The 23,095-nt window shown below is 36.5% G+C and overlaps 1 protein-coding gene across 5 annotated transcripts in view; it reads right to left on the bottom strand.

Annotated features, from left to right (window-relative positions):
* Positions 1-23,095, bottom strand: part of PPP1R13B (protein phosphatase 1 regulatory subunit 13B) — a 69,495-nt gene that overhangs the window by 26,726 nt on the left and 19,674 nt on the right. For all 5 annotated transcript variants that reach the window (XM_064164219.1, XM_064164381.1, XM_064164459.1 and 2 more), the window contains exons 2-4: positions 18,299-18,446; positions 9,973-10,092; positions 9,165-9,232 (exon numbers count right to left, since the gene is read on the bottom strand). In XM_064164219.1, the coding sequence (XP_064020289.1) occupies positions 9,165-9,232; positions 9,973-10,092; positions 18,299-18,446 (336 nt within the window). The remainder of the gene's footprint in view (positions 1-9,164; positions 9,233-9,972; positions 10,093-18,298; positions 18,447-23,095) is intronic.

Here is a 23,095-nt window from a genome sequence, read left to right as displayed (position 1 = left end):
CCAGAAAAGGCACCCAGAATATTGGGAATTAAAGGAAAATACACCTAGCATGTGTTATCTCCTGGTAATGAAATAATCATGAACTTAACAGTAAAAATGGAATCTGCTTATTTGGACATTTATAATCAAATTCTTGTTTTGTTTGTGCAAATAAAGACATTAAAAATTCTTAGAATAAACACACTTCAATTGTATTACAATTTCCTGAAAAATCTCCCATTATATCTATTTGATAAAATCCAAAGATCTCTCATAAACTACACTACTTTGTTAGCAATTCCTCCAACATGCTGATGATAATAAGCCACTCTAGAAAATAAAACATTTCAAGTTTATTCAGTGTTAAGCCATAGACTATAGATTTCCTGGTTTCCCACACTGCTTTCTTAGAAATCTCACAAGCAAGGCTGTCCTGTGTTTCATGCAGAGGACAGCAAAGAAAAGGCAAAACTTTAGAAAAATCAAATGATGTTATAATAGACTGTCAAAATTAGAACAGGATTTAAGGACACACTGAGTGGAATAAGCCACTTACAAAATCACTTCTGAAATATAGGAAAGTAGTATATGGAACTCATTAAAAATACTTTCTACCTTGTATTTGCAGACACTTTCAAACAGCCACAACAATCTTGAGCATGTTTATATTCACTTTAGTAAAACTAACAAATTCACTTTAGTAAAACTAACAAATGCTGAGAATGAATTACCTGCTTGGTCTTTCCTCATGTAATTGTAAGTGAGCACACATCTTTATTTTGCAGCAGTGCTTATTTGCTGTAAACACTGGCATTACTTCAACATGCTTCAACTCCATGTTTCTGTTACTTTCTCTCTATGTTAATTGTTTAAATGTTTGCTGTGAACAAGCCAAATCACTAACTGTTCACCTCTCAGGAGCTCCTGTGTGGCTTTTTGGTGCAGTGCAATCAATAGAAGGTAGGATATTTTACAAACTTATTCCATATGAAATAAAGGTTTCCCCAGATTCTTTATCAATATGAAAAGCTGTCTCTCTGCATTCATCAGCAATCAGCTAACGGAAAAGGCTAGTGGATTTTGCCAGAAGTAAAAGACCTAATCACGGCAAGATCAAGCCAGCTGTCAACTACAATCAGCTTGATTCATTGCACTTTTCACATTCAATGGAAAATGTTGAGCAATACACAGTTCTTTCACAGATATCAAGTTAAAAGGTAAGAACACAGATAGTTTACTTTAAAAACACATGAATTATCTGTAGACCAATTGTAATTTCTGTAGTATTACCAACTCAGTGTGAAAACAGAATACCACAAAGATCAGAAGAATAATTATTTTTTGCATTTGTCACTTTAAACAGCAAAAATAGTACCACCTGAAATTCATGTTTCTCCATTAACAGAAACTAAAAGGCAAATGACAATCAGAATAGACACCACAATCTCATACAAATGACCTTTTCAGTGTCTGCTATATGCTTTTTCCTACATACTTCATCTTTTTCTAAAACACTGCATGTAACAAGATGAACAAATGAGCCAGAAATAAAGCTAAAGAATGTGTGTAATAGTATAAACCAGAAAGCAGCAAGTCAAAGGCTGCAACACACCAAAAAAACATACCTAAGGATTTTTAAACATTAAACGAAAATGCTAAACCCCACAGGCCATTTCTTATGCATCTATAAATTATCATATTGTGGAAGTTAAAAAGCACACAAAGCCAAAATGTAAAAAGCTGTAATTTACCTTGTCAAACTCATAAATGACATGCAAGTTCACCCTCTCTTCGTTGTTTCAAGAAAGTATTTCAAGCACAACTCATTGGACTTGCACAAGAGATCCAGTCAAATGGGTCTCCATAAGGACACTAAAGAACACATTGTCTAAATACAATATAATGAATATTCCAGCGACATGTGGAACAGGCTTGTTTTTAGCAAGCAAGAAAAGGTATGAGCTGTAGAGTAAGATCATCCAGAAGGAATACAAGAAGAAAAACAAGTTCAACTCCCTTGCTCCTCAATTAGCCAGAGGGACTTTCATTTTCTCCACTTTGATCTGAGGAAGACTGGAGGGGGAACAAACCTAACAACAATTGGATCTGGAAGCAGCTGCAGAGACAACAGAGAAATGGAAAGGTTCATTTGCCTGGGAAAAACAGGCAGGTAGAATATAGGTATGCTAAGTGTCCAAAGGCTAGATGGACTGGAAACTAAATGAACAAGTCAATGAAGATGGAGAAGGCGTGTCAGAGAAAAGAGGCCACAGCAGTACTGCCCAAGAAAAACCAGAGAGACTGTGGAAAAGATGAAACACTAATCTACGGATGACACAGCTACATGAAAGAAGGAATTCTAAAGGGAGCCTGAAAAGGAGCACAGTTAAAACTTTTAAGTACTAGAAGAGTCTCCTGCTCAGAACTGAAAAGGGCTCAGAGGGACAGTCTAAACTCTGTCTTTCACAATTAAGCTCTTAGACATCTGCACTGACACACTGAATTCTACACTGTCTCCTGTATGGAACTACAAAAATAAAAGCAAAGTCAAGTCCCATCTTCCTTACAATAACTTAATATTAAAATACTTGGCTTAACTAAAAACAATACTAATGCAAAAGCAAACAACTGTGATAAAAGACATTAAAGTTTACAGTGCCAGTGCAAGGACTGTGAAAGCACAGCAGCACTTCAAGAAAAATAACAAATTAAATTTTAAGAAACATTTACTTTATGAGCTAATGTGTGTAACATCATGTGTCAGCTGAAGCAATTTATTCTAAACTACTCTACCTCTACATAAGGGCCAAGCAACACAGGAACTCTATGTGCAGTGTCAATTCTCCAAATGTTTCACTCAGGTAGAAATCTAGGGAAAACAGTGGATTGTATTGCTCCATATTCACAATACAAACACATGAAAATTAATATCATAGTTAGAGGTTAAACAAACAAATGGGTAAGACTTTGCATCCTGGACATCTCCAACTAAATACTGCTATGAAACTCGAGAGCCATGCCTGAGGAAAAGCAAAGTCAGACCTGTAGAGGTATTCCTATTGTTCTAAAGGTGTAGACTGAGTAAATGGTGGAGTGTAGGTGTTTTCTCCTCTGCAGAGCAGGAGCCACCTGTTGGCCGTTACAGACCACTGTTGTTCTTTGTAACTTGCTCATGACAGCAAAAAAGCTACAAAGCCTGTACACTACAAGTGAGTGTGCCTAAGTGTCTGTATACTCTAGTTTCTGTCATATCCATATCCATCTAGATAGATATATTATATCCAGAGTGACTGAGACTGAAAACTATGTAAATACATGAAGATGATATGGAGGAAAAGACTCCTTTTCTAGTGTTTCAAGTGGGTTCCAAGAGTGTCTCCTGTTTCCAATTAGTCAAACAATCAGATATTAAAATCACATATTAAGTCATAATTTAGTCATAAAGTAATGCTTTCATAATTAAAATCATGACAGGAAAACAATCACAGAGTAAGGATGATGAAACTTAGCAACTTATTCTCATAAAATGTATCTATGTAACTTTGTCCACTATGGATTGAAGTATATTTGAGATTCAAAAGCACATGTCAAAATACTGTTCATGACATTGCAAAGTATGGAATTACATGATTCTGCAAAGAGGCCTCAGAGTGAGGTACAAGGTTAAAACCATTTGAATTCCCTATTCCATGAGATTACATAGTTAGTTATTAGTCTTGTATAGATGTTACCCTACATAACTATCATTGACTGAGGTGTGAAGAGACTGGGATTTCTAGTCCAGTGAGAATCCAAAAGCTATTTGTATGCATTAAGGTTAGCTGTAGACTGCCTAATTTGATTTTTTCCCTTAAGTGCTTCAGTTGGATTAGTTTTTCTATTTTTTTTTAAGGAAGGTGCTGCCAGCTGTCTGGAAAGTGCTTAAGACAGACTTATCGAAGAAATGTATCAGCCTGAGGAGAACTCAAAACTCTATTAAACTGTCCCAGGGCTTGAACTAGAAATCTGATGGTGAGGAAGGCTGCTATAGGGGCAGCAAGGTTCCCCTCTCTGATAGGTAAAAAACAATTTTAAGAAGGTATGTCTTAGATAAGGAACCCCCTTGACAGTAAGTGACAGATATAACCATTTTTGTTTCCTTAACAAAAGCAACTGGGAAAGTTGCAGCAAAAAATTAGGAAAACTTGGATCTGATGCAATTACCAGGTGTACATGGTCAAAATGTTGCAGGATGCCTACAAGAAACTGTCTCCAGAAACAAAACCTGCCACCTTTTCTCTAAAACTTTTAGAATTTCTTGTGCCTAAATTACTTCTTACCATCTTTTAATGAAATCATTTGCTTAGACTTCACTGTCAGACTCCTGAAAGTATTCAGATTTCCAACACTTGACATAGTTATGTGTTCATTTTAAACCTATTTGATTAAAACATGTCTTACTTGAATGACAGTGCATTGTTAAATGTTGCAAATAGAAAGTACTTAACACTTACAAGCTTATACTAAATTGAATTTGCAGCTCAGGTTTGAAGGACAACTTCTGTTCCAGACTAAGCTCTTTAACGTTCAACATTTCAAATGAGAAATTTCAAGCAAATGCATATATTTCTCATCTCTTGAGGTTACTATGTCTGTTGAAGGCCTGTTTGCCTTTTTCTTCACAGTTAGATTTTGTCAATTCTTTGCCTGAAGGGCATTTTGCCCGTGCAAGCATACTTGCAACCACACTCTTCTTCAGCCATTTCTGAAACTTCTTTATCAGATGATTTTTAAATATATTTTTTGCAAGTCTCTCTAAACTCTAAGCCAACAGTTCAACAAGCCATACCATCAGAACTCAAATGCAGTGTAGCTTTACTGCTGTCATGATGAAATGGGATAAACAGACTGACTGCCATCAGATGTCTGTCTACTCTGTCAGCAACCATGCGGTCTCCTAGGTCAGCACTATAAAGAACTCCTTTGTGTGTACATATATGTAGAAGCTTACACCTACCTGTTAATGAAATTTCCCTGAGCAATTCCCCCAGCATGAAAAGTCTAAGACTCTCCTGATGCTAAAACAGCTGGACTTCCTCTTATAATTTCTTTGCTAAAAGCCTCATTTAAGCTATTTTAATAATTTGAAACAATGAAGCTCAGTTCCATTATATAATCAGCACAAAACTTTATTAGTTGCAGCTTAAATACTAAGAAAATTTAAAAGAGTGTGCTTCTCCAGTTTGGGATGATGGTGACATTTTCTTTCTGTATGTGAGTATCTTTTTCACTAAAGCTAACATAAACTTCACATTGAGAGATAAAGTCAGTTTCTACCTCATATTTCTTGGCAGAAGTTTCATTCAATAGCTATCAAAAAAACCCTTATTAGGCTCTCTAAATTGGGGAGAAATTTTAATATTAGAAACAGCACCAATAAGTTAAAGACAGAATCATACATGGGACTGCAAACTGACATTTTATTCAAATAAACTACTGAGTAGAAAAATAACTTAAATTAAGCAACTACAGCAAATGAGCATTGTCTTCACATACTTCTACTCAATTCAGTCCACTTTAATTCCACCATGTTCCTGTACCCCATTCTTTTTCCCTCCTCAGCTGCACCTGCTTTCTCATCCTCAAGAAATTCCTCGGTTATCTTATTACCTTTTCATCTAGGTAATTGCCATCGTTCAGCCATTTATCTTTGTGGGACGTCAAGTACTTGTCTGAACCAGATGACTGTTAGTTGCAACACGACGGGTGGGTCCCCAGTCCCTCTTCTGTCTACCACTGACCCCCAGTGGTTACACCTATATTTGCTCTGTCTCTGTTTTCAGACCACGGGTGCTTCTACAGAATGAAGCTCGGACATCGGAATGAAGCTAGGACATCTGGAAGCAAATAAGACCCAGCACTGTATGGCCATTGTTTCATGGCTACTGATCACAGAATCAAAAAATAAATAATTTAGGTACAAAGGGGCTCTGGAAGTCACCTGGTTAAATAAGCCCTGCTCAGAATAGTTCAGACTGCTTAGGAGTTTATTCAGCTAGACAGAAATTCCACAGACTCCAGCCTGTTCCAGTGTTGGTTACTCTCACTGAGAAAACATTTTCCCTAACACTTAATTAGAATTTCACTTGTTACAACTTACGTTCGAAGCCAACTGTCTCAGATAACCCATGCAATAAAAAGGAAGAGGAGGAAGAGGCAGCCATTCTCAGAGAAGAGAATCCCTTTTGAGACATGGTGCAATCACCCTGGCAGAGGGAAATGTTTAATTAAGTAAGTCTCATCTCCATTTATCTATACCTTTGTGTAGTGGTGGAAAGAGATCAGGCCCCTATTACAATATAATTCCACTTCCGTTAAGAGAAGTTGTTAAAAAAAGCAAACCCCAAAAAGTCACCTCAGGAGCAAGCAAATTTGTCAGTTTACAAACTCTCACATAGCTCTTCCTTTAGACTTTGTTATGCAGAAGATGAAACTATCAGATGAGCATTTACAGAAAAGTATTCTTTTTAGAACAATGTATGTTTCCTGGTTTGTGGAGACCTAGCTTATACCATTTTTAATATTAAATCTTTATTTGGAAGATAATCTAATGAAATGTAAGCATTTCTGTAATGTGATTTAAAGCTAATCATTATTAAAATAATTGCTAATCAAGCACGTACGCATCAAAGAACAAAAAAAGCCCTACTGCATACAAAATGCCAATTAATAAATTATCTAAATTAAATTCCAGATTGCTCATTTTTTCCAAGACTATAGTTTCAAAAATTAAAGCAAACATTCATCTTAAAGTTTTATATGCCCGTTACTTCCAGTCCTATCCAGATATTAAGTAAAAATCAACTATTTAATCATTAAAGCAGTACAAATAATAAAAATATACCTGAATGCAGAAGATTTGGTAAGCTTTGAGCTGTCTTCAGTGTTCCATTGGTCTGCATTATTTTAGGGCCAGTCTAACATTCAGCATGCCAGTAACAATGAATAAGCCTAATGCATTACGTAAGTGTAAGCTGATTAAATGCTTGATCCCAAAGCCACCTCTTTTTCCCCCTCCCCCTGTGATTTAAAACTTGGCACTACTTAAAAAAAAAAAAAGAAAATCTTTGTTTTATACATGTTTGAAAAGTAATCTGCATAAACTCTACCACAATTTACATTGCTGTAAACCTATCAAGCTTTAGTCTTTTGTGTGTTTTAGTAATTTCCTAAAGCTGATAAAAATCTATTTTAAAGTGATCAGTCCCCTAAAAAATTTAATTCTGTGGCCAATGATTTGAGGTTTTAAAAGAATTATACTGAGCAGCACAAAGTTACCATGTCTGAGATCTACCCACAAAAAACTGACAGCAAACTGAACTAAATGAAGCCATGCTATCACAAACTTTAGTGCTGCCAAGAAGTGAGGCTGTAAGCCACAGTGTACATGCCAGTCCTAACTTCCTAAGATAGTATGTCTCAGATGAAGTGTACGTGCTACAACTTACATGGAGGAATAGATCAGTGGAGGTCATGAAAGAGTTACGTGCTCCTAGCACATTATAGCGCTATGATCTCACTACATTGTCAATATGACAATAGAAGCAGGATAAACGGATCCATGCCACAGAGGGTATCAGCTAGTGTTCTCTACAGAAAAGGAACGCAGAAAGCAATACATGATTAACTGTTTTGAATAGGGAGAAAAAATTCCCTCCACTAGGCCCACATGTCATACACAAAACAAGATACCAAGAGCTGAAAACTAACTGAACTTGAGATGTCAATTATCAAACGATATAAAAAGCACAGAATTGTTTCATCTGCACATTTTAAAAAAGGCATTTTAGTTATTTAAGAGATCTCAGCTTGAAAAATCTGATTTGTTTTAATGGTTGAACTTTTCCAACCAAAGTTATTACATGATTCTATGAGAGTCTACACTTCTTGAAGTATTGTTTTACAATGAGAAGGAGCCCCATGCATATCTGGAAACTGTCAGTGCTTCATGAATGCAATATAACTATGAACCAGTGAGCCCAAATCTTTTTACTGACATTTACAAATATTTAAAAATAGTCAGCCACAGCTATGTCTCAGTAAATGCAGTAGAATGGCTCAGAGCAAAAGAAAGCATCACATGCTCCTTAGTCTTCATAAGGATTGAGGATGAGAGAGAAGAAAGTAAACTAAGTTTCAGCTCGGGAGTAGAAGATTTTTATGCCACTGTGGTTTTGAAAGAGAAATGCCATGTTTTCTTGTAAAAGAGAGAATGTTCATGACAGGATTCACCAAAAGCCACCAAACAAGTTGGCTATGTAATGCAAGATGTATTTTGAATTAGAAACCTAGTAATATTTAAATAAAAAAGTGTAGAAGTTAACCAACTACATAAAAATAGTATAAAGAGGTGGTTTTACAGAATCACAGAAACATCCAGGTTGTGCTTCATGTACTACCTGCTAACACAACAACAGGATCACAGAAACACAGAAACATTCAGCTTGGAAAAGACCCTCAGCACCATCAAGTCCAACCTATAACCCTACCCTACAAGATTCACCTTAAACCATATCCCTAAGCGCCACATTCAAACGATCCTTAAACACATCCAGGACTGGTGACTCAACCACCTCCCTGGGCAGCTCATTCCAATGCCTGACCATGCTCTCCATGAAAAACTTTCTCCTAATGCCCAATCTAAACCTACCCAGTCTCATCTTGAGGCCCGAAGTGGTATACAACCTTTTGTACCAGCATCTGAAGGCTTCTCAATCCATTCTCATGTTTTATCATATGAGGTTATGTCACAAATCAACACCAGAGAGAAATCAAACAAGAAGAAATATGCCTGGACTGACAATACTAGTAGGAAACAATAATGCTGTTCTTTTAATTTACACAGGATGAGTAATATGGAGTTAAGCCAGGTTAGAAATTACAGAAATTAGTAAAACTCTTGTGGCTTCTCCTATTCATAAGTGAATTTCTAGACAGAAAATTCAGACTAGTTAATGACATAGTCATATTCTCTTGTTTACCTTAAAACAAACCCCAAAACCTATTAACCAAAACCAACCAAACGAAACAGATCAAGACCTATACATTTTCCACCAGTTCCCACCATAATAGGTCTTGACAAACAAAAATTTAAAAAGATTTGAGTGCAACTGATCCAAACCTCTTAGGCAATAGTTATTACATACCCCATTCTCTGTACGTTTCTCCACAGGTATATTTATGCCATTTCTTTGATTTGGGGCTTGACGTCCACCTAAAAGTAAAGCACCGCCCTTAGTGTAAAGTTCAGTTTTAAACAGAATTTCACTCTCCAGTCTCCTCTTTCCCATAATTTTTATATAAATCTTTCAGCTGTGAATTTTTATCCTTCTAGTTTCAGCTCATTAGGTTATTCTTTATAAGCAACAGAGTCAGCAGAAATAAAGCCTTTATTTAACAAACTTTCTTTGTTAAAACTACAGACTTGCAGCTTCAGTTTTCTGACCTGCATTTAGGCAATGATGACATGAGAAGAAACGTATTAAGTGTGAGTACTTAAGTTTCCTATTTCTGTGTCCACAAGAAGCAGTAGCTTCCATTGAATACATTATAAATGCATGTAGTAGAGGATTCTAATGCTTTATAAACAACTTTAACCTACAAACTAATCCATGGGTCAATGATCAGTTCAAAACCCTTGCATAAATGGTTAAAAGCAATATTTTCCTTGCAGATGAAACTCTGTAGCTTCAAGTATATCTTAAATTTCTCAGCATTCATTAGATTTGTATTGCCCAGAGGATAACTGAACCTCAAGTATTCTCACAAATAAGCACAGTTTACCTAAGTTAGATCATAAAATTGAAATCCTTCTTTTTTTCTTATTCCAGTCTTTTAAGAAAGCCCCTCTTAATATAGCACTGTTTTACACAAACGCTTTTCTTGTAGAAACAAGCAGACCAGCAATTTTTAGAGGTGCAAATTATCACCACCGTTAAATATAAGTGCACTTACTCTGTTCATTACTTTCAGCTGGTGACTCCTCATGCCGAAGGAAAAATTTGACCTCTTCCCTGCGGGGTCCCCACTTCTGTAGGTGGTCGTACATCATGTGATCGAAGGGTATGGGACGCTCTAAAAGTACAAGACCAAAAACATTTTCACAACTATTTTAAATCAATTAAATTTTTTTTAGAACTCAATAGTTAAGAATCATAATCCTCATTAGTAGCAGTTAAACGCATCCAATGTGTTTTATCTTATGCTAAGTCAAAGAAACAGGCACCAACAGACAACATTTGCACTGTATTAAAAGCTAGCCCATTACTGTAACGTATCTCAGAGCCTAACAGCAGTACATAGCCAGTTTGCAAAACTATAAAAAAAAAAATCAGTGTTTACAAACTCTAATTTAGGAATTCTTCATCACAACCTTTTTCACAACACTCTTTTTCGCACCTTTGCTCCCAATCACCACCAAGACGGACAGTCTGCTCTATTATTAACATCATTCATTCCATTTAAACCCCTAGGTTTCCAGTCATACTAAAAGCATTACCATTATATTGACATTTCATCTCCTAAGAACATGAGCAGGTGCACTCACTCCAATACACTATACCAGACATTAACTTCCAGCATGTGTGGAATTACTGTCTAATCTTTCAACAAATAATGACCAAGTTGTATACCTCAGTGGGTATTTTTTATTCCCTAAAGGAACACAAATCATTCTCATAGTGTAGTTATTTCTTCCAAGTTGGTCAAATATATTATTACTAAGAGGCTGCACAATATATATTTAGTATTATAAAAATAAAATACATTTCAGAAGCAAAGTTTTCACTGATTCCATTATTAGACTTGCATTTATTTTTAAATGCTTTTATTAAGGTAAGAAAATTTCCCTTTTAAGATCTAATACTAAGCATGGTATTGGAAGATATTTCCTAATCAGAATGTATTATACTAGAAAATATTTAGTTAGCTTTCCTATGTGCAGCACCATGTCAAACCATTATTACTACACAAAATCAGGTTTGGATGGAGTTTGTGTTCCTCATATTTTAACAGCAAAATGTAGTCTGCCCTCAAAACCCCAACCATAGTATCTCCTAGCAAACAAAGCACTACTAACAATGTGTTATCCATTTTATACTTAACCTGACATGAGAAAACAGGATAATTCCAAGATATAACAAGTGCCATGACGAAAGCATGGGAAAACTGCATCATAGATACAGTTTCTACAAAGAATTTTACCTAAATTATATAGATGTATACATATCTTGATACTCTTGGAATACTTAATTGTAGCATTTAAGAAAAAGTACCTTTTCATTACTTGATTCATAATGCATTTAACACTATAAAGTGGCTTGTCAAAATCTGTCATGTCAAATAGGTACAGTGATTAACTCAGTTTAGCCACAGTTATATCTACATACTTTGAATGCAGAAGGGTCATTTAAACCACAAGCCCAAAAAAACCAATCCAAAACCCCAAACCAACAAAAAAAACCAAACAAACACCAAAACCAACCCCACAAAACAAACAAACACACAACTCCCAAAACAAATACACAACAACAACAGAAAAAAAATAAATTCACACCTGGATTACAAAAAAAAAAAAAAAAAAAGAAAAAAAAAAAAGAAAAGGACTTTTTGCTTTTCTTTTTCCTGTTTGTCACTCAAGTTGACCCCAAAAAACACTGTCAGTAGTTTCTATGCACACAAGGTCAGGGGTTTATTACAACAGGAATTTTAAAAACGTGATTTTCAGGTTTTTCAGCTCCTAAAGTAATGTTTCAAGTGCCTTGAAATATATCCACCAAAATTGCAGTATGATTTTTCTAAAGATCATAAAGTGTAAAAATACTTAAATGGTTTAGTTCAGAGACTTCAGGACAAAGAAGTAAGAATTCAGGAATTTCCCCCCACACAAAAAAAAAATTAAAAATTGCTAAGTAAACTTAGCAAGAATTGAAGCTTGATAACAAAGTACCAAGAAACCGGATGTCTGAACAGGGTTGGGCTAATCCTGGAGTGGTGAGGAGTGGCTGCAGCATTGCTCCTGGTTAGGCTGGTCTCCCATTAAAAGTTGAGAGTCAGTAAAAAAAAGTAATAATAATAATAAAAACAAGCAAACAAACAAAAAAGAAACCACCAACAAACACAAAAAAAAAAAAACAAAAAACAACCCCAAAGGTTTCATTTACATAATGTGCTTTGGTTCTTCAAAGCTCATTTTTTCAGACATGACCATGGAGAGAAACAGGAAAGATTTCCTACTACTATAGCAAGTCTTCCAAAACCCCATTTTGGGATACTTTGCCCTAATTTAGACAGAAAACAGGTTAAAATAGTAACAGCAACATCATCATGACTGAAACTGAAAACAGAAGAATTACAGTGCACTAATCATTCTGTGCAACTTAAGTACATGAATCAGATTCAGAAAAGGAAGAGCAAGGCAGAATGGAAATCCACAATTTCATTATGAGCATAAAAGTCCCCATTCCTTCCTTCACTTTAAATCCTTCAAATCCAGAAAAAATGTAGGAAGAAAGATCTTATGTTTGCTGTTACCTTACGTTTACACCTTAATAACATATTCACAATTATCTAGAGTTTTTTACAATTAATAACCAATTGTAAAACCATGATACATGTACATATCCATCATTAATTGCAAAAACAGTCTTAGATTTTAACTTGAATAAAAATTCTGAAAGACTTTTGAGAATTAAGCTTGACACCTTTACTTAAAGAAAAGTTTTGAGAATGGGCTAGTTTCAAGTGTTCTGAAATGATTGAAACACCCTTAAAGACTAAACCATGGATACCAGATCAATGTTTTAGAAGAGAATTGCAAAAAACTCTCTCTTGGAACCATGTATCCTCTATTTAAAACAACACAAGTTTCAGATTTCATAATCTTTTTTTATTCTGACTACAAGTATCCTGCTGTTCGTAATAAACACATTTATGCCTGCTATACATTAAATCAGAATATAAAGCAATGGATTATCTCCACAATGAGTGAGCTTCCATCAAGATTAGAAATGAGTCCTATCCCCCTCAGGTTTGCAATACTACACTTGTAGTAAACAATTATTTCTTTCACAGTCATTTGCCTCTATATTAAGACTAAATTCAGGAAGACCAATTAATACCAACTGCTGAAGAGCATTCCAGATGGAAATTAAGCTAATGGAGTACTGGGTGGATTTAAAGATTAAAATCCATTCTCTTTTGAAATATATTGCAAGTTCCTGGCATCACACCTGTTTTTTGGTCTCCTTAACAATAGCTTTTGCAATAGCTGGGGAATGAAAGACTATTTTATGTGTTGGTTTTTTTTTTCCTCCTCTTATAGCATGAAAAATCTGTGCAAAAAGAGGAAGCTTCAACTTGACAAAGCACAAGATGGTGCGACATGTACTCATATACCAGGTGTAAACATCATTGACTTTTTCAACTACTGTGCACCTCAAGAAATGGATAAGAAGCAGGAACAGAGAATGGAATATAAAAATCAACTGTAAATAAACCAAATGTTTATGCCATGCAGCTCTGAGAAGAATCAGTTTCTCTAATATAAACAACACCTAAAATATTTTACAACTCTTGGGATGTTCCTCAACCCTTTCTTTGCCACACAAAAGCAAAAGAAAAGCTAACATAAAAAAAACAAACAAATATGGTTTTCCAATAGCTAAGCTATTATGATCCTCCTCTGAACTCCAGAAAGCCTACATAATTTTTTGAACCAAATTTCCATGGATTTTAGTAACATTTTTCTGGAAGACAAATGCCCTCTGTCATCCTGTAAAAATAAAATCAAGTATTTGTCATGGTAGGCCTAAATAGGCAAAAAAGGCCTGAACATGTCCTGGCTTGCCTAGACATCCTCCCCTGCTCTCTGTTCTTCTGTGCTGGGGGAAGCAACTGAAGGAAAAGAAAACAAAAGCCCTGGTTTCACCTAATATATTCAAGCTTGGCAAAGTGCCATTCTGATTGGCCAACCTTTGTCAAAAGGCCCATCAGAGTTGGGCTATATGGATAAAAGGGACAAGCAGGTAACACAACTGGCTGCTACCATTCCTGCTTTTGCCTTAACATGCTCTTTGTGCTACTGCCTCATCGCATCCTGCCTGCCCCTCTGCAAGTTTTCTGCTGAATCAGGAGTCAAGAGGAACCAGGTCAGAGCCTGTGCTAGGCTCCCAGCTTCCTGAGAAAAGAGTCTAGGAAAACTCCAAAGCCTCTAATGGCTTTGAAACCACCAACAGCAACCCCTCCATGTGCTTTGGGTACCGTCTGATACTATAATGCAGCCCCAGAAATCCGGAGAGACTACTTTGAGAGTAAACACTCAAAAGCCTCTTAGCAAATCTTTGGCAAAATTCTGCAAATTCTTAAGTGAATCTGAATACCTTCTGTCTTAGCAACAGAAAGGAGCCTCTCACGTTCCCTGGTGGGCAAAAGGTACAATTCAAACTAAAAACCTCTTTCCAATTTTAATGTTTGTTATATTGCTGCTAGTTATGTTTCTTAAGTGTTCTAGATTACCTTTTTATCTCCCTCTATATAGTGTTTTCATAACCGTGCAAAGAACCAATTATTATTAAAAATACCAGTTAGTAGCCAGTTTCTGAATAACAAAACCAATAAATTATATGAATTTTCAAAATAACCAGCTCACACTCATACCCAACCATTACAGTATTTCTTATTTATTTATACATACATAATCAGAAAAGGAAGATATTAGAAGAGGCAATATTTTCTTAAACTGATATAGTCCAGGAAATGGACAGAAACTTTCAGGGGTTTTGTCTCTGATGATACAACTACCATTTACAAGCCTCCTTGCTCTGAATTTGAGTAGACCTTCATTTGTCCTACCTAAGAGGCTGTGGCTACCTGTAGAACACGGGAGTTAGGTATCTTCCTAAGAGGACAGAGAGAGCTCTGATTTGTCATCTTTGCAATATGAAGAGACTACAAAGAAAACAGACCACTTAAGATCTGTGATAAAACCTAGGGTGTTTATTCAAACCATGATTTTCTGTATTAGTTTTTAGCTTTACTTTCCCAAATGTCCTTTGAAAGAATGTTGAGGTGCTGGAACATGTCCAGAGAAGGGCAACAAAGCTGGTGAGGGGCCTGGAGCACAAATCCTATGAGGAGAGGCTGAGGGAGCTGGGCCTGTTTAGCCTGGAGAAGAGGAGGCTCAGGGGTGATCTTATTACTGTCTACAACTACCTGAAGGGGCATTGTAGCCAGGTGGGGGGTGGCCTCTTCTCCCAGGCAACCAGCAATAGAACAAGGGGACACAGTCTCAAGTTGTGCCAGGGTAGGTATAGGCTGGATATTAGGAAGAAGTTCTTCCCAGAGAGAGTGATTTCCCATTGGAATGGGCTGCCCAGGGAGGTGGTGGAGGCACCGTCCCTGGGGGTCTTCAAGAAAAGACTGGATGAGGCACTTAGTGCCATGGTCTAGTTGACTGGATAGGGCTGGGTGCTAGGTTGGACTGGATGATCTTGGAGGTCTCTTCCAACCTGGTTGATTCTATGAAATTCTATTAAATGTTTATGAATGTCTCCTAAGATAAGGGCTCAAGGCTCAGAGATAGTGCAACAGAAGAGAAAAAAAACTTCTCCATTGGCACTACAAGCCACAGTTTCATTGTGAATGCTTCACACTTTCCACTCCACCATAATTTAATTTGGCAGTTGTTTTAATTGTAGCATTTAACTATTTAGATGACTCCTTGCTACTCCACATCTCTGCTCTGGGCAAAACTATTTTTGAGAATTTCAGGGGAAAGAGTTCAATGTAGCTCTTGAGAGTAACTGACAAACAAAAAAAACCAACCATATTTATTCCTGTTTATTCTAAGTTAAAGGAAATTTAAGAGTTAATTGGTAATAACAATAGAGACAAGTCCCCCAGAGACTAGAAGGTCTTGGGGGAAGACACAGGATATTGTAAATTGTTTAAAAAAGTCATGTTGTTTCACTGAGAAAATTCCTGCCTAGGAGGCTTTGAGGAAAGAAGTTGAGGCCACTACCACACAGATCTTGCATTTAACAGTATCTTACATTTAAGGACAACAAACAAAATGCTTGTCCTGAAATTCCTGCCACAGACATTTAAAACCAGTGTGTAGATCTTTTCTGCTGACAATACAAGCCTGCTTGAGAAATCCAGAAACACACAGAAGTATTTAATTTTTTGTTTTCATTCTCTGTAGTTCCACACTTTCAATGGAACAGGTCTACATGGTTATCACCTTGAGTATTTAACAAGGGAAGCTAGATATGTGAAAGTATCTTCATGAAAGTTTTAAAAAGAAACAAACAAAAAAACCCCAAACCAACCTTGGGAGCCACAAGCACTTTTTTTTTTAAAGTTTGACAGACCTATTCAACAGATAGAAGCTTTGGGTAGACTTTTGCTCCTAAACTTAGCTATCTGCATGTAAATGTCTAGTTCAGAAAACTGGGTGAGCTCCAATGCTCAAAATCAAATACATAATAACTAGTTGAAATCAGTGATCTCTGTATTTTACTCGTGTTAATAGCTAGATCTCCATTGACAATAATGGGATTAAAGACACATGACTCACAGGGTAGGTATCCAAAATTTAGTCTTAGTCTCTCCATCACAACTTCCTGGGTAAGTTTTATTTCCCACTTCAACTTTTAGCATTAGATAAAATATTTTCTCAATCTTATAAATTAGTATAGAAAACATGTGCTTGTATTTGCCAGGGTTGCAATGTCTAAGTATCCCAGAAAAATGTGGATCTCTTTCCCATTTCCCAGTCACTCTTTGAAGCTAACTGACAACATTCTCTGCATTTTTTAAGAGGTTCACCATCAGAGTATTGTGAAAGCAGAACAAATAACATCATATATGTTACACTTCCACAAACAAGTGACTGGAAAGCCTTAGGGATATTTGAATGCTGTTAGACGCAAGCTGAAGACCTATTTTAGACATTTCTGTGATGCACTTGGCATCATAGACTTGCTGTCATCTAAACTTCCAATTTGAGGAAGTTTTTACCCTCCAAGTTTTATTCTTAAAGACAGCTTCTAACTAAGCACAAACTGAATTTGTACTCCTAGAACTGCAGACACGCATAACGTCTTCCCCCTCACTACTGCCTAAACTCTGAGCTCCCACTCAGTTAAGGAATTACCTTTTGTGACATATTTTCCCTTTACAGTCTTAGCAAAGTTTAGAAAAGAGAAGGAATAGTTTCCCCAGGAGGAAAACACACTAGATTGCTAATACTTAAAAGCTACAAAGCATTTGGACAAATTTGTCTGACAAAAAGCCGGGGGAGCAAGTAGCTGTGTGGTGCTTAGCTGCCAGCAGGGGTCAAACCACAACACCTCTCTATGAAAAATTTAGAATTCAACATCGTTATGATCTCATCAGTCATTAAACAAAACAGGTTACATGTGGAGTTTAAATAAGGGTAATCTTAATAACTGAGGGATAAGAATTTGCCTGTTATCTTCACCCATCTACCAATTCTACTCACCTCCATACATTGATACATTATAACTTTTACTACACGCAACCCCAAGAACCCATCTACAAACAGAATTTGTAGTAGGGCTGTTTTGACACTTCCTGAAAGAACTGCCCACTCCATTATTCTGTAAAATTGCAACACAACTAGGATATGGGCACTACTATTTGCCCCAGGGGAGGTTGTTACATCTTTGAGAGGAAATGTTCATGAAGAACATGTTCTGTCTGCAGAACATCTGCTATTCATCATATGGAAGGAAAAAAAAAATCTTTATTCTTATATTTCAGGTTGTGTTCACATGCCAAAGAGTAATGAAATAAAATTGGAAAGAATTCAGGTTGTGGTCTGTACCCATTGAGATTCCCTGCTTTCAATTAAATATCCTGTATCAAAGCAGACTGCCTGCCTAGTCCAAATAAATGGTTTCTAAAAGTGAAAATATATTTTATTTTTCTTTTTTTCTTTCTTTCTTTTTCCCCCCTATCATTTAAAATGAAGATACTGAATACATGATTTATGTAATTTGAAAAAGTGAAATCGAAGCCACTAACATATATTACAGGAACATTTTACCACATACTCTACACTGAGGAAGAAAACAGAGAAGCAAAAAAAAAGTCAAGAATTGCATTTATCTCTACAGGTACTGGATTGTCATGCTTTGCATGACAGTTTGCTAGTAAAAAAAACCAATCAAAGTACAATTTGGAATCATAACACTGAAAAGTCAGTCTTACCATTTCTATCATTTGTACATGTATTTCTGCTGGAGATTTTACTTACCATTTCCACGCCATACTTCAGCCAGATGGCAGCTTCCTTCTCCAGGCTCTTTGCAGAACTCTACTACATCACGACAGGTTGTTTCTGGTGTAATTGGAACTTCTGTCAGAATCTGTTCATTGTTGCTCAGAAACACAGTTAATATCATCTGAAAAAAAACAAACAAGCAGAATATTTTTTTAAATGGGAAGAACAAAATTATGTGTAAGGTTTCTAATCCACCTGTAAATGCAAATGTATGCTCATTGCTTGTTGCCATGATCCTTTAAAGTAGATTTCAGTTCTTTGGAATTTTGCCAAAGATTTAGTCCTTTGTGTTGCATTTTTTGACAGTGCATTGACCTGACTTTTAGAAAAAAAAAGTAAACACTTCAGTTGAAAAGGTTTAGTTCTGTCTGAAATTAATGCTGGGAGGGAAGGAATGGATTTTGTGTACATTACATACCTGAAATTACAGCATTTAAATGTTAGAAATAAATATATACTTTGGCAAAGTAACCTGAAGCTTCGCAGGTAGGCAACCCTGTGGATGGATGTCATTTTGGCAAATTGCCTGAACATAGAGCTAGTTATATTTGGTTGAATTGTAAACCCTTGGTTAAATGGTAAATCTCAGAGTTTAAAAAATAAAAAGGTCATATTTTTCAAGGGATTGCCTTTGCTTAGCATACTTGCTACAACTATAACCCCCTGAAAAGTTGGTTCTTTCTATACTACTCCCACCATGATCACACGATGATCACACTGTATATGCAGCCTTCCCACAGTGGCACTAAGTGTTCTCTCTTCATTCAAAATTATAACACTAAAAGATTATTTTTTCTCTAGTAACTGCTCCCAGCTATTCCAGCTGGAAAGCAGCTGCAAATTTGAAAGTAGCTTTCCTTCCTCTTCTCCCCCCTTAACAATATTCAAGATGACTTGACATTGAAGGAAATAGAAAGGTGAAAAAGTGGGATGAAATCTGTAAAGGAAAAGGCACAGCACTAAGAGTTACTGCTAATCTGGGTCAGTGTAAACTTCTGTTCAAATTCCTTGCTCCACCCTATATAAATGTGTGTACAAATATACATACCCAGAGACATTCCCATCCCTCTTCATGCTAGCAGGTGTGAATTGCTGCAAAGTTAAACACTCCAAAAAATGTGCAAATTAACTTAACCCAGCCTCGCTCCCTTACTGCATACACATTACGTGATCATTAATAACAAGTTCATTTGCTACACTGCCCCTATTAAGGAATTCTACTTCATACAATATCCTCGAGGACTTTGTTTTGTAGATCCTCATGTAAATTACTACAAAAGATCTAAGCAGACAGTTAACATTTGAGGGGCTTGTAGGAAAGAAATATATTAAAAAAAACATTTTACCAAGGACCAAACTCCTAGTAAGATGATGCTAAAGTGATTATTTTTTTCACAACTGAGACTGCTGGTGGAACAATAAAGGATGCATTCAAACACAAGTATTCCTATGTTACACAAAATCCTCTGAAAGATACTTGACCCTAAGCTCCTGCTTAAAATTAAACTGATATTTTTAACAATTCTCTCTGCAGTCTAATTTCTGATCTGTAGCCACAATAGTGTTCTGTAAACTCATGGGGATGGAACAGAGAGAATGTGATCTTTAAAGGACAAAGATACCATAATAATATATGTCCCTAAAGAATGGGACAAAATTAGTCATTTTGTCTGCTAAGAAAGTTTTTTCAGATATTCACAGTAAATAAAATGTGTCATCACATATTGAACCACGAAGATTAAACCTAATTACTTAAAAGCTCTTCATTAAATGAGCACTCTCCACTTAAACAAGAGTTGTGCTTCAACTACATAAGCAATTCTTGCAACCATTTGTAATACTTTTATCTATGGTGCATATAAATATACCGAACTGGAGATGTGTATTACTAACAGCTAGACACTGAGCAAAAGCAGTCTGACATCTGCTTTAGAAGCAGGCACAGGACAAATTCCAAGAAAGCCCAGGTTTCAAATGCTGGGTCCCCTCATCAATTCTCCAGGCTTATTTTAGTCCATGTTTCTACTCTCCCTCAACCTGCCAAGCATGTACACTGCATCCTTAAGAACAGAAGAAGCAGTTATCCAGGGCTGTAAATACACTAGAATTCACTCCTAAGTTTCTCCAGCAACAGTATTAAAGGAAGCTGTAGAAAAAGCTACAGAACAAGGTAGGAGGAAGCCATAGGATGCAGCCACAGATAATAGTGAACGTGCTTATAACTACCTACTGTAAACAGCTCACAATGCTATTATTCCCTTGTAGAAGATTCAGACAGCCTCAATGTTCAGTGGCTGTGGAATCTTTTATGGAATATCTAATGTTGAATCTAGTACTGGAATTTGACCTTAAACTTAAGAAGGAAGAGTCATATACGAGCATAAAACAACAGAAACCTTAAGAGGTCATCTAATAAAGTCTCTTGGCCTTAGGCAGGATGAACTACATACACTACTCTGCAGAGATGCTTGTTTAACCTGTTCTGAAAAGCCTTTCATGATGGAAATTTCACCACTTCTCCTAACCATCCACCTCAGAAATTCAGGATTCTTTCTGCAAGAAATTCTTAGTCTAGACAAAACTTTGACGGTATTTAAATCCACTAGTTCTAGCCACAAGGATGTCAGAAAACACTTTTTCCCCTTCCTTTTTTTTGTTCTCCCTCTGCAGTTAAATTTAAGGGATACCTAACAAATAAGTAAACTGAGTAAGTTAAACACCACCAGTGTGACAGTCATTAATGTCTAAATAGTTTTTCCATAACAACTGATAGCAGTTTTTAAATAAAACTCAAGTTTCCCAAACCTTGTAAGAATATCAAAAGATCCTGGCCTTACTGAAGTCATGATGTGATAGACATAGGCTTTCTATCATTCATCTGAAAGGCTTGTTATCTTGTTATGAAGGATAAATGGAATGGCTTAACACCATGCAGTTAGTTCTGCAAGGTTCCCAAGTTGCTATTTTTTTATTGTGGTTAAAATAACATTGATCCAGAAAACTTGTTTCTTGTATTCAAGACTATCTGTTCACTTCTGTAGACAGACTGAAAAGGAAAGAAAAGCTTTGGAAGTGTCTTATCCCATATATATATATAGGTGTGTGTGTCAATTCTCCATAAATTTAAATTTCAACCACTATACAAACTCAGTCCCCTTTGCAAGACCAAGTCAAAATCTGAGGTACCTGAACCATATCACTTTCTTCTCTCCACTCAAAGTATACCAGTACTGTCTTCTCTATCAGTCTCTATCAGGTATCAGTCACAATATCATCTCCTAAACAGCTCAAAGAAATGGATGCCACTAATGAGGAGGACAAGGTAGTGTAGCCAACTATTGTCATACTACTCGTCAGGCAAATTAGGTTAAATAAAGATTTAGTTTTAACAGATTGCCTGAGTAATACCAGAGGACCTGAAACAATGTGCTGTGGAATGTTCTGAAACATAGAGAACAAGTTTTAAAATACTGATGATTATTAATATATTGCAGTATTAATTCACTTTCCCAAGTCAGTATCATAGCTGCCCCTATTTCTGGTGGGGGAATAAAAGGTATTTCATAGTGATAAAATAGAAAGAAGCATCGATAGAGCCTGGAAATCTGGTGCTTCGGAACTCAAGTAAGAGATGCACATTAAACACTCAGTACATCTACTGAAGTAAATAAGTTTTATGAAAAACATTCTTAGGAAAGATTAGGACACAGGAGAACTGATAAATCCTTCAATTTCCCATTAAAATTGGATTCCTAAATAGGAACAACTGTATAAAACCCATTTTGCAAAATGAGAATCATAACCACTGTATCATTTCTTTTGATAAGCAGTTTGATCATTCCAAACTTTTAATACTTGGATGCAACGTCATACAACAAGTTCAACCTAACATTCATGAGTAAATCACCTCAGGGCTTCTAAATCATGTATTTTTTCCACAATGAATACCAAGCTCCACATCTTACACTTCCCTCCTTCTTAACCCACACATGGACGTTACCTGTCACTCTCTACTGCTTCTGCTACCAAACCAGTGGCTTTATTCCAACCTTCACAAATTCTCATTTCTTACTCCTCTGGCTCAGGGGTGATCTTATTACTGTCTACAACTACCTGAAGGGGCATTGTAGCCAGGTGGGGGGTGGCCTCTTCTCCCAGGCAACCAGCAATAGAACAAGGGGACACAGTCTCAAGTTGTGCCAGGGTAGGTATAGGTTGGATATTAGGAAGAAGTTCTTCACAGAGAGAGTGATTTCCCATTGGAATGGGCTGCCCAGGGAGGTGGTGGAGGCACTGTCCCTGGGGGTCTTCAAGGAAAGCCTGGCTGAGGCACTTAGTGCCATGGTCTAGTTGATTGGTTAGGGCTGGGTGCTAGGTTGGACTGGATGATCTTGGAGGTCTCTTCCAACCTGGTTGATTCTATGATTCTATGATTCTTAACCTCCTCACAAATTCTGCCTAAGCTATACTAAGCATCACAACCTGCCTTCATCAGAACTGCTCTTGTCATCTCACTCATTTCTCAGATTTCAGATGACCTCATTCTAGGATAGTCTCAGAATCAGTACTTTACGCAAACCCTTCTCTGCCTAACTAGACCACCACCATAAAAACAGAAGATGACAGCCAACATGGCATGTTGTTTTTTACTTAGGAAATAGCCTAGAATGCCAAAACTCAACTACTGAAGTATTTTCCTTATAATTTTTCTTCAATCTTACTGAAAAAAACACTCAAAACCAAACCAAACAAAAAACAATACTTTTTTGA

The sequence above is a fragment of the Pogoniulus pusillus genome, chromosome 1, assembly GCF_015220805.1.
Source record: "Pogoniulus pusillus isolate bPogPus1 chromosome 1, bPogPus1.pri, whole genome shotgun sequence".
NCBI classification, from domain to species: domain Eukaryota; kingdom Metazoa; phylum Chordata; class Aves; order Piciformes; family Lybiidae; genus Pogoniulus; species Pogoniulus pusillus.
The sequence above is the reverse complement of the archived record's forward strand: the minus strand, read 5'-3'. Positions and strand labels throughout refer to the sequence as shown.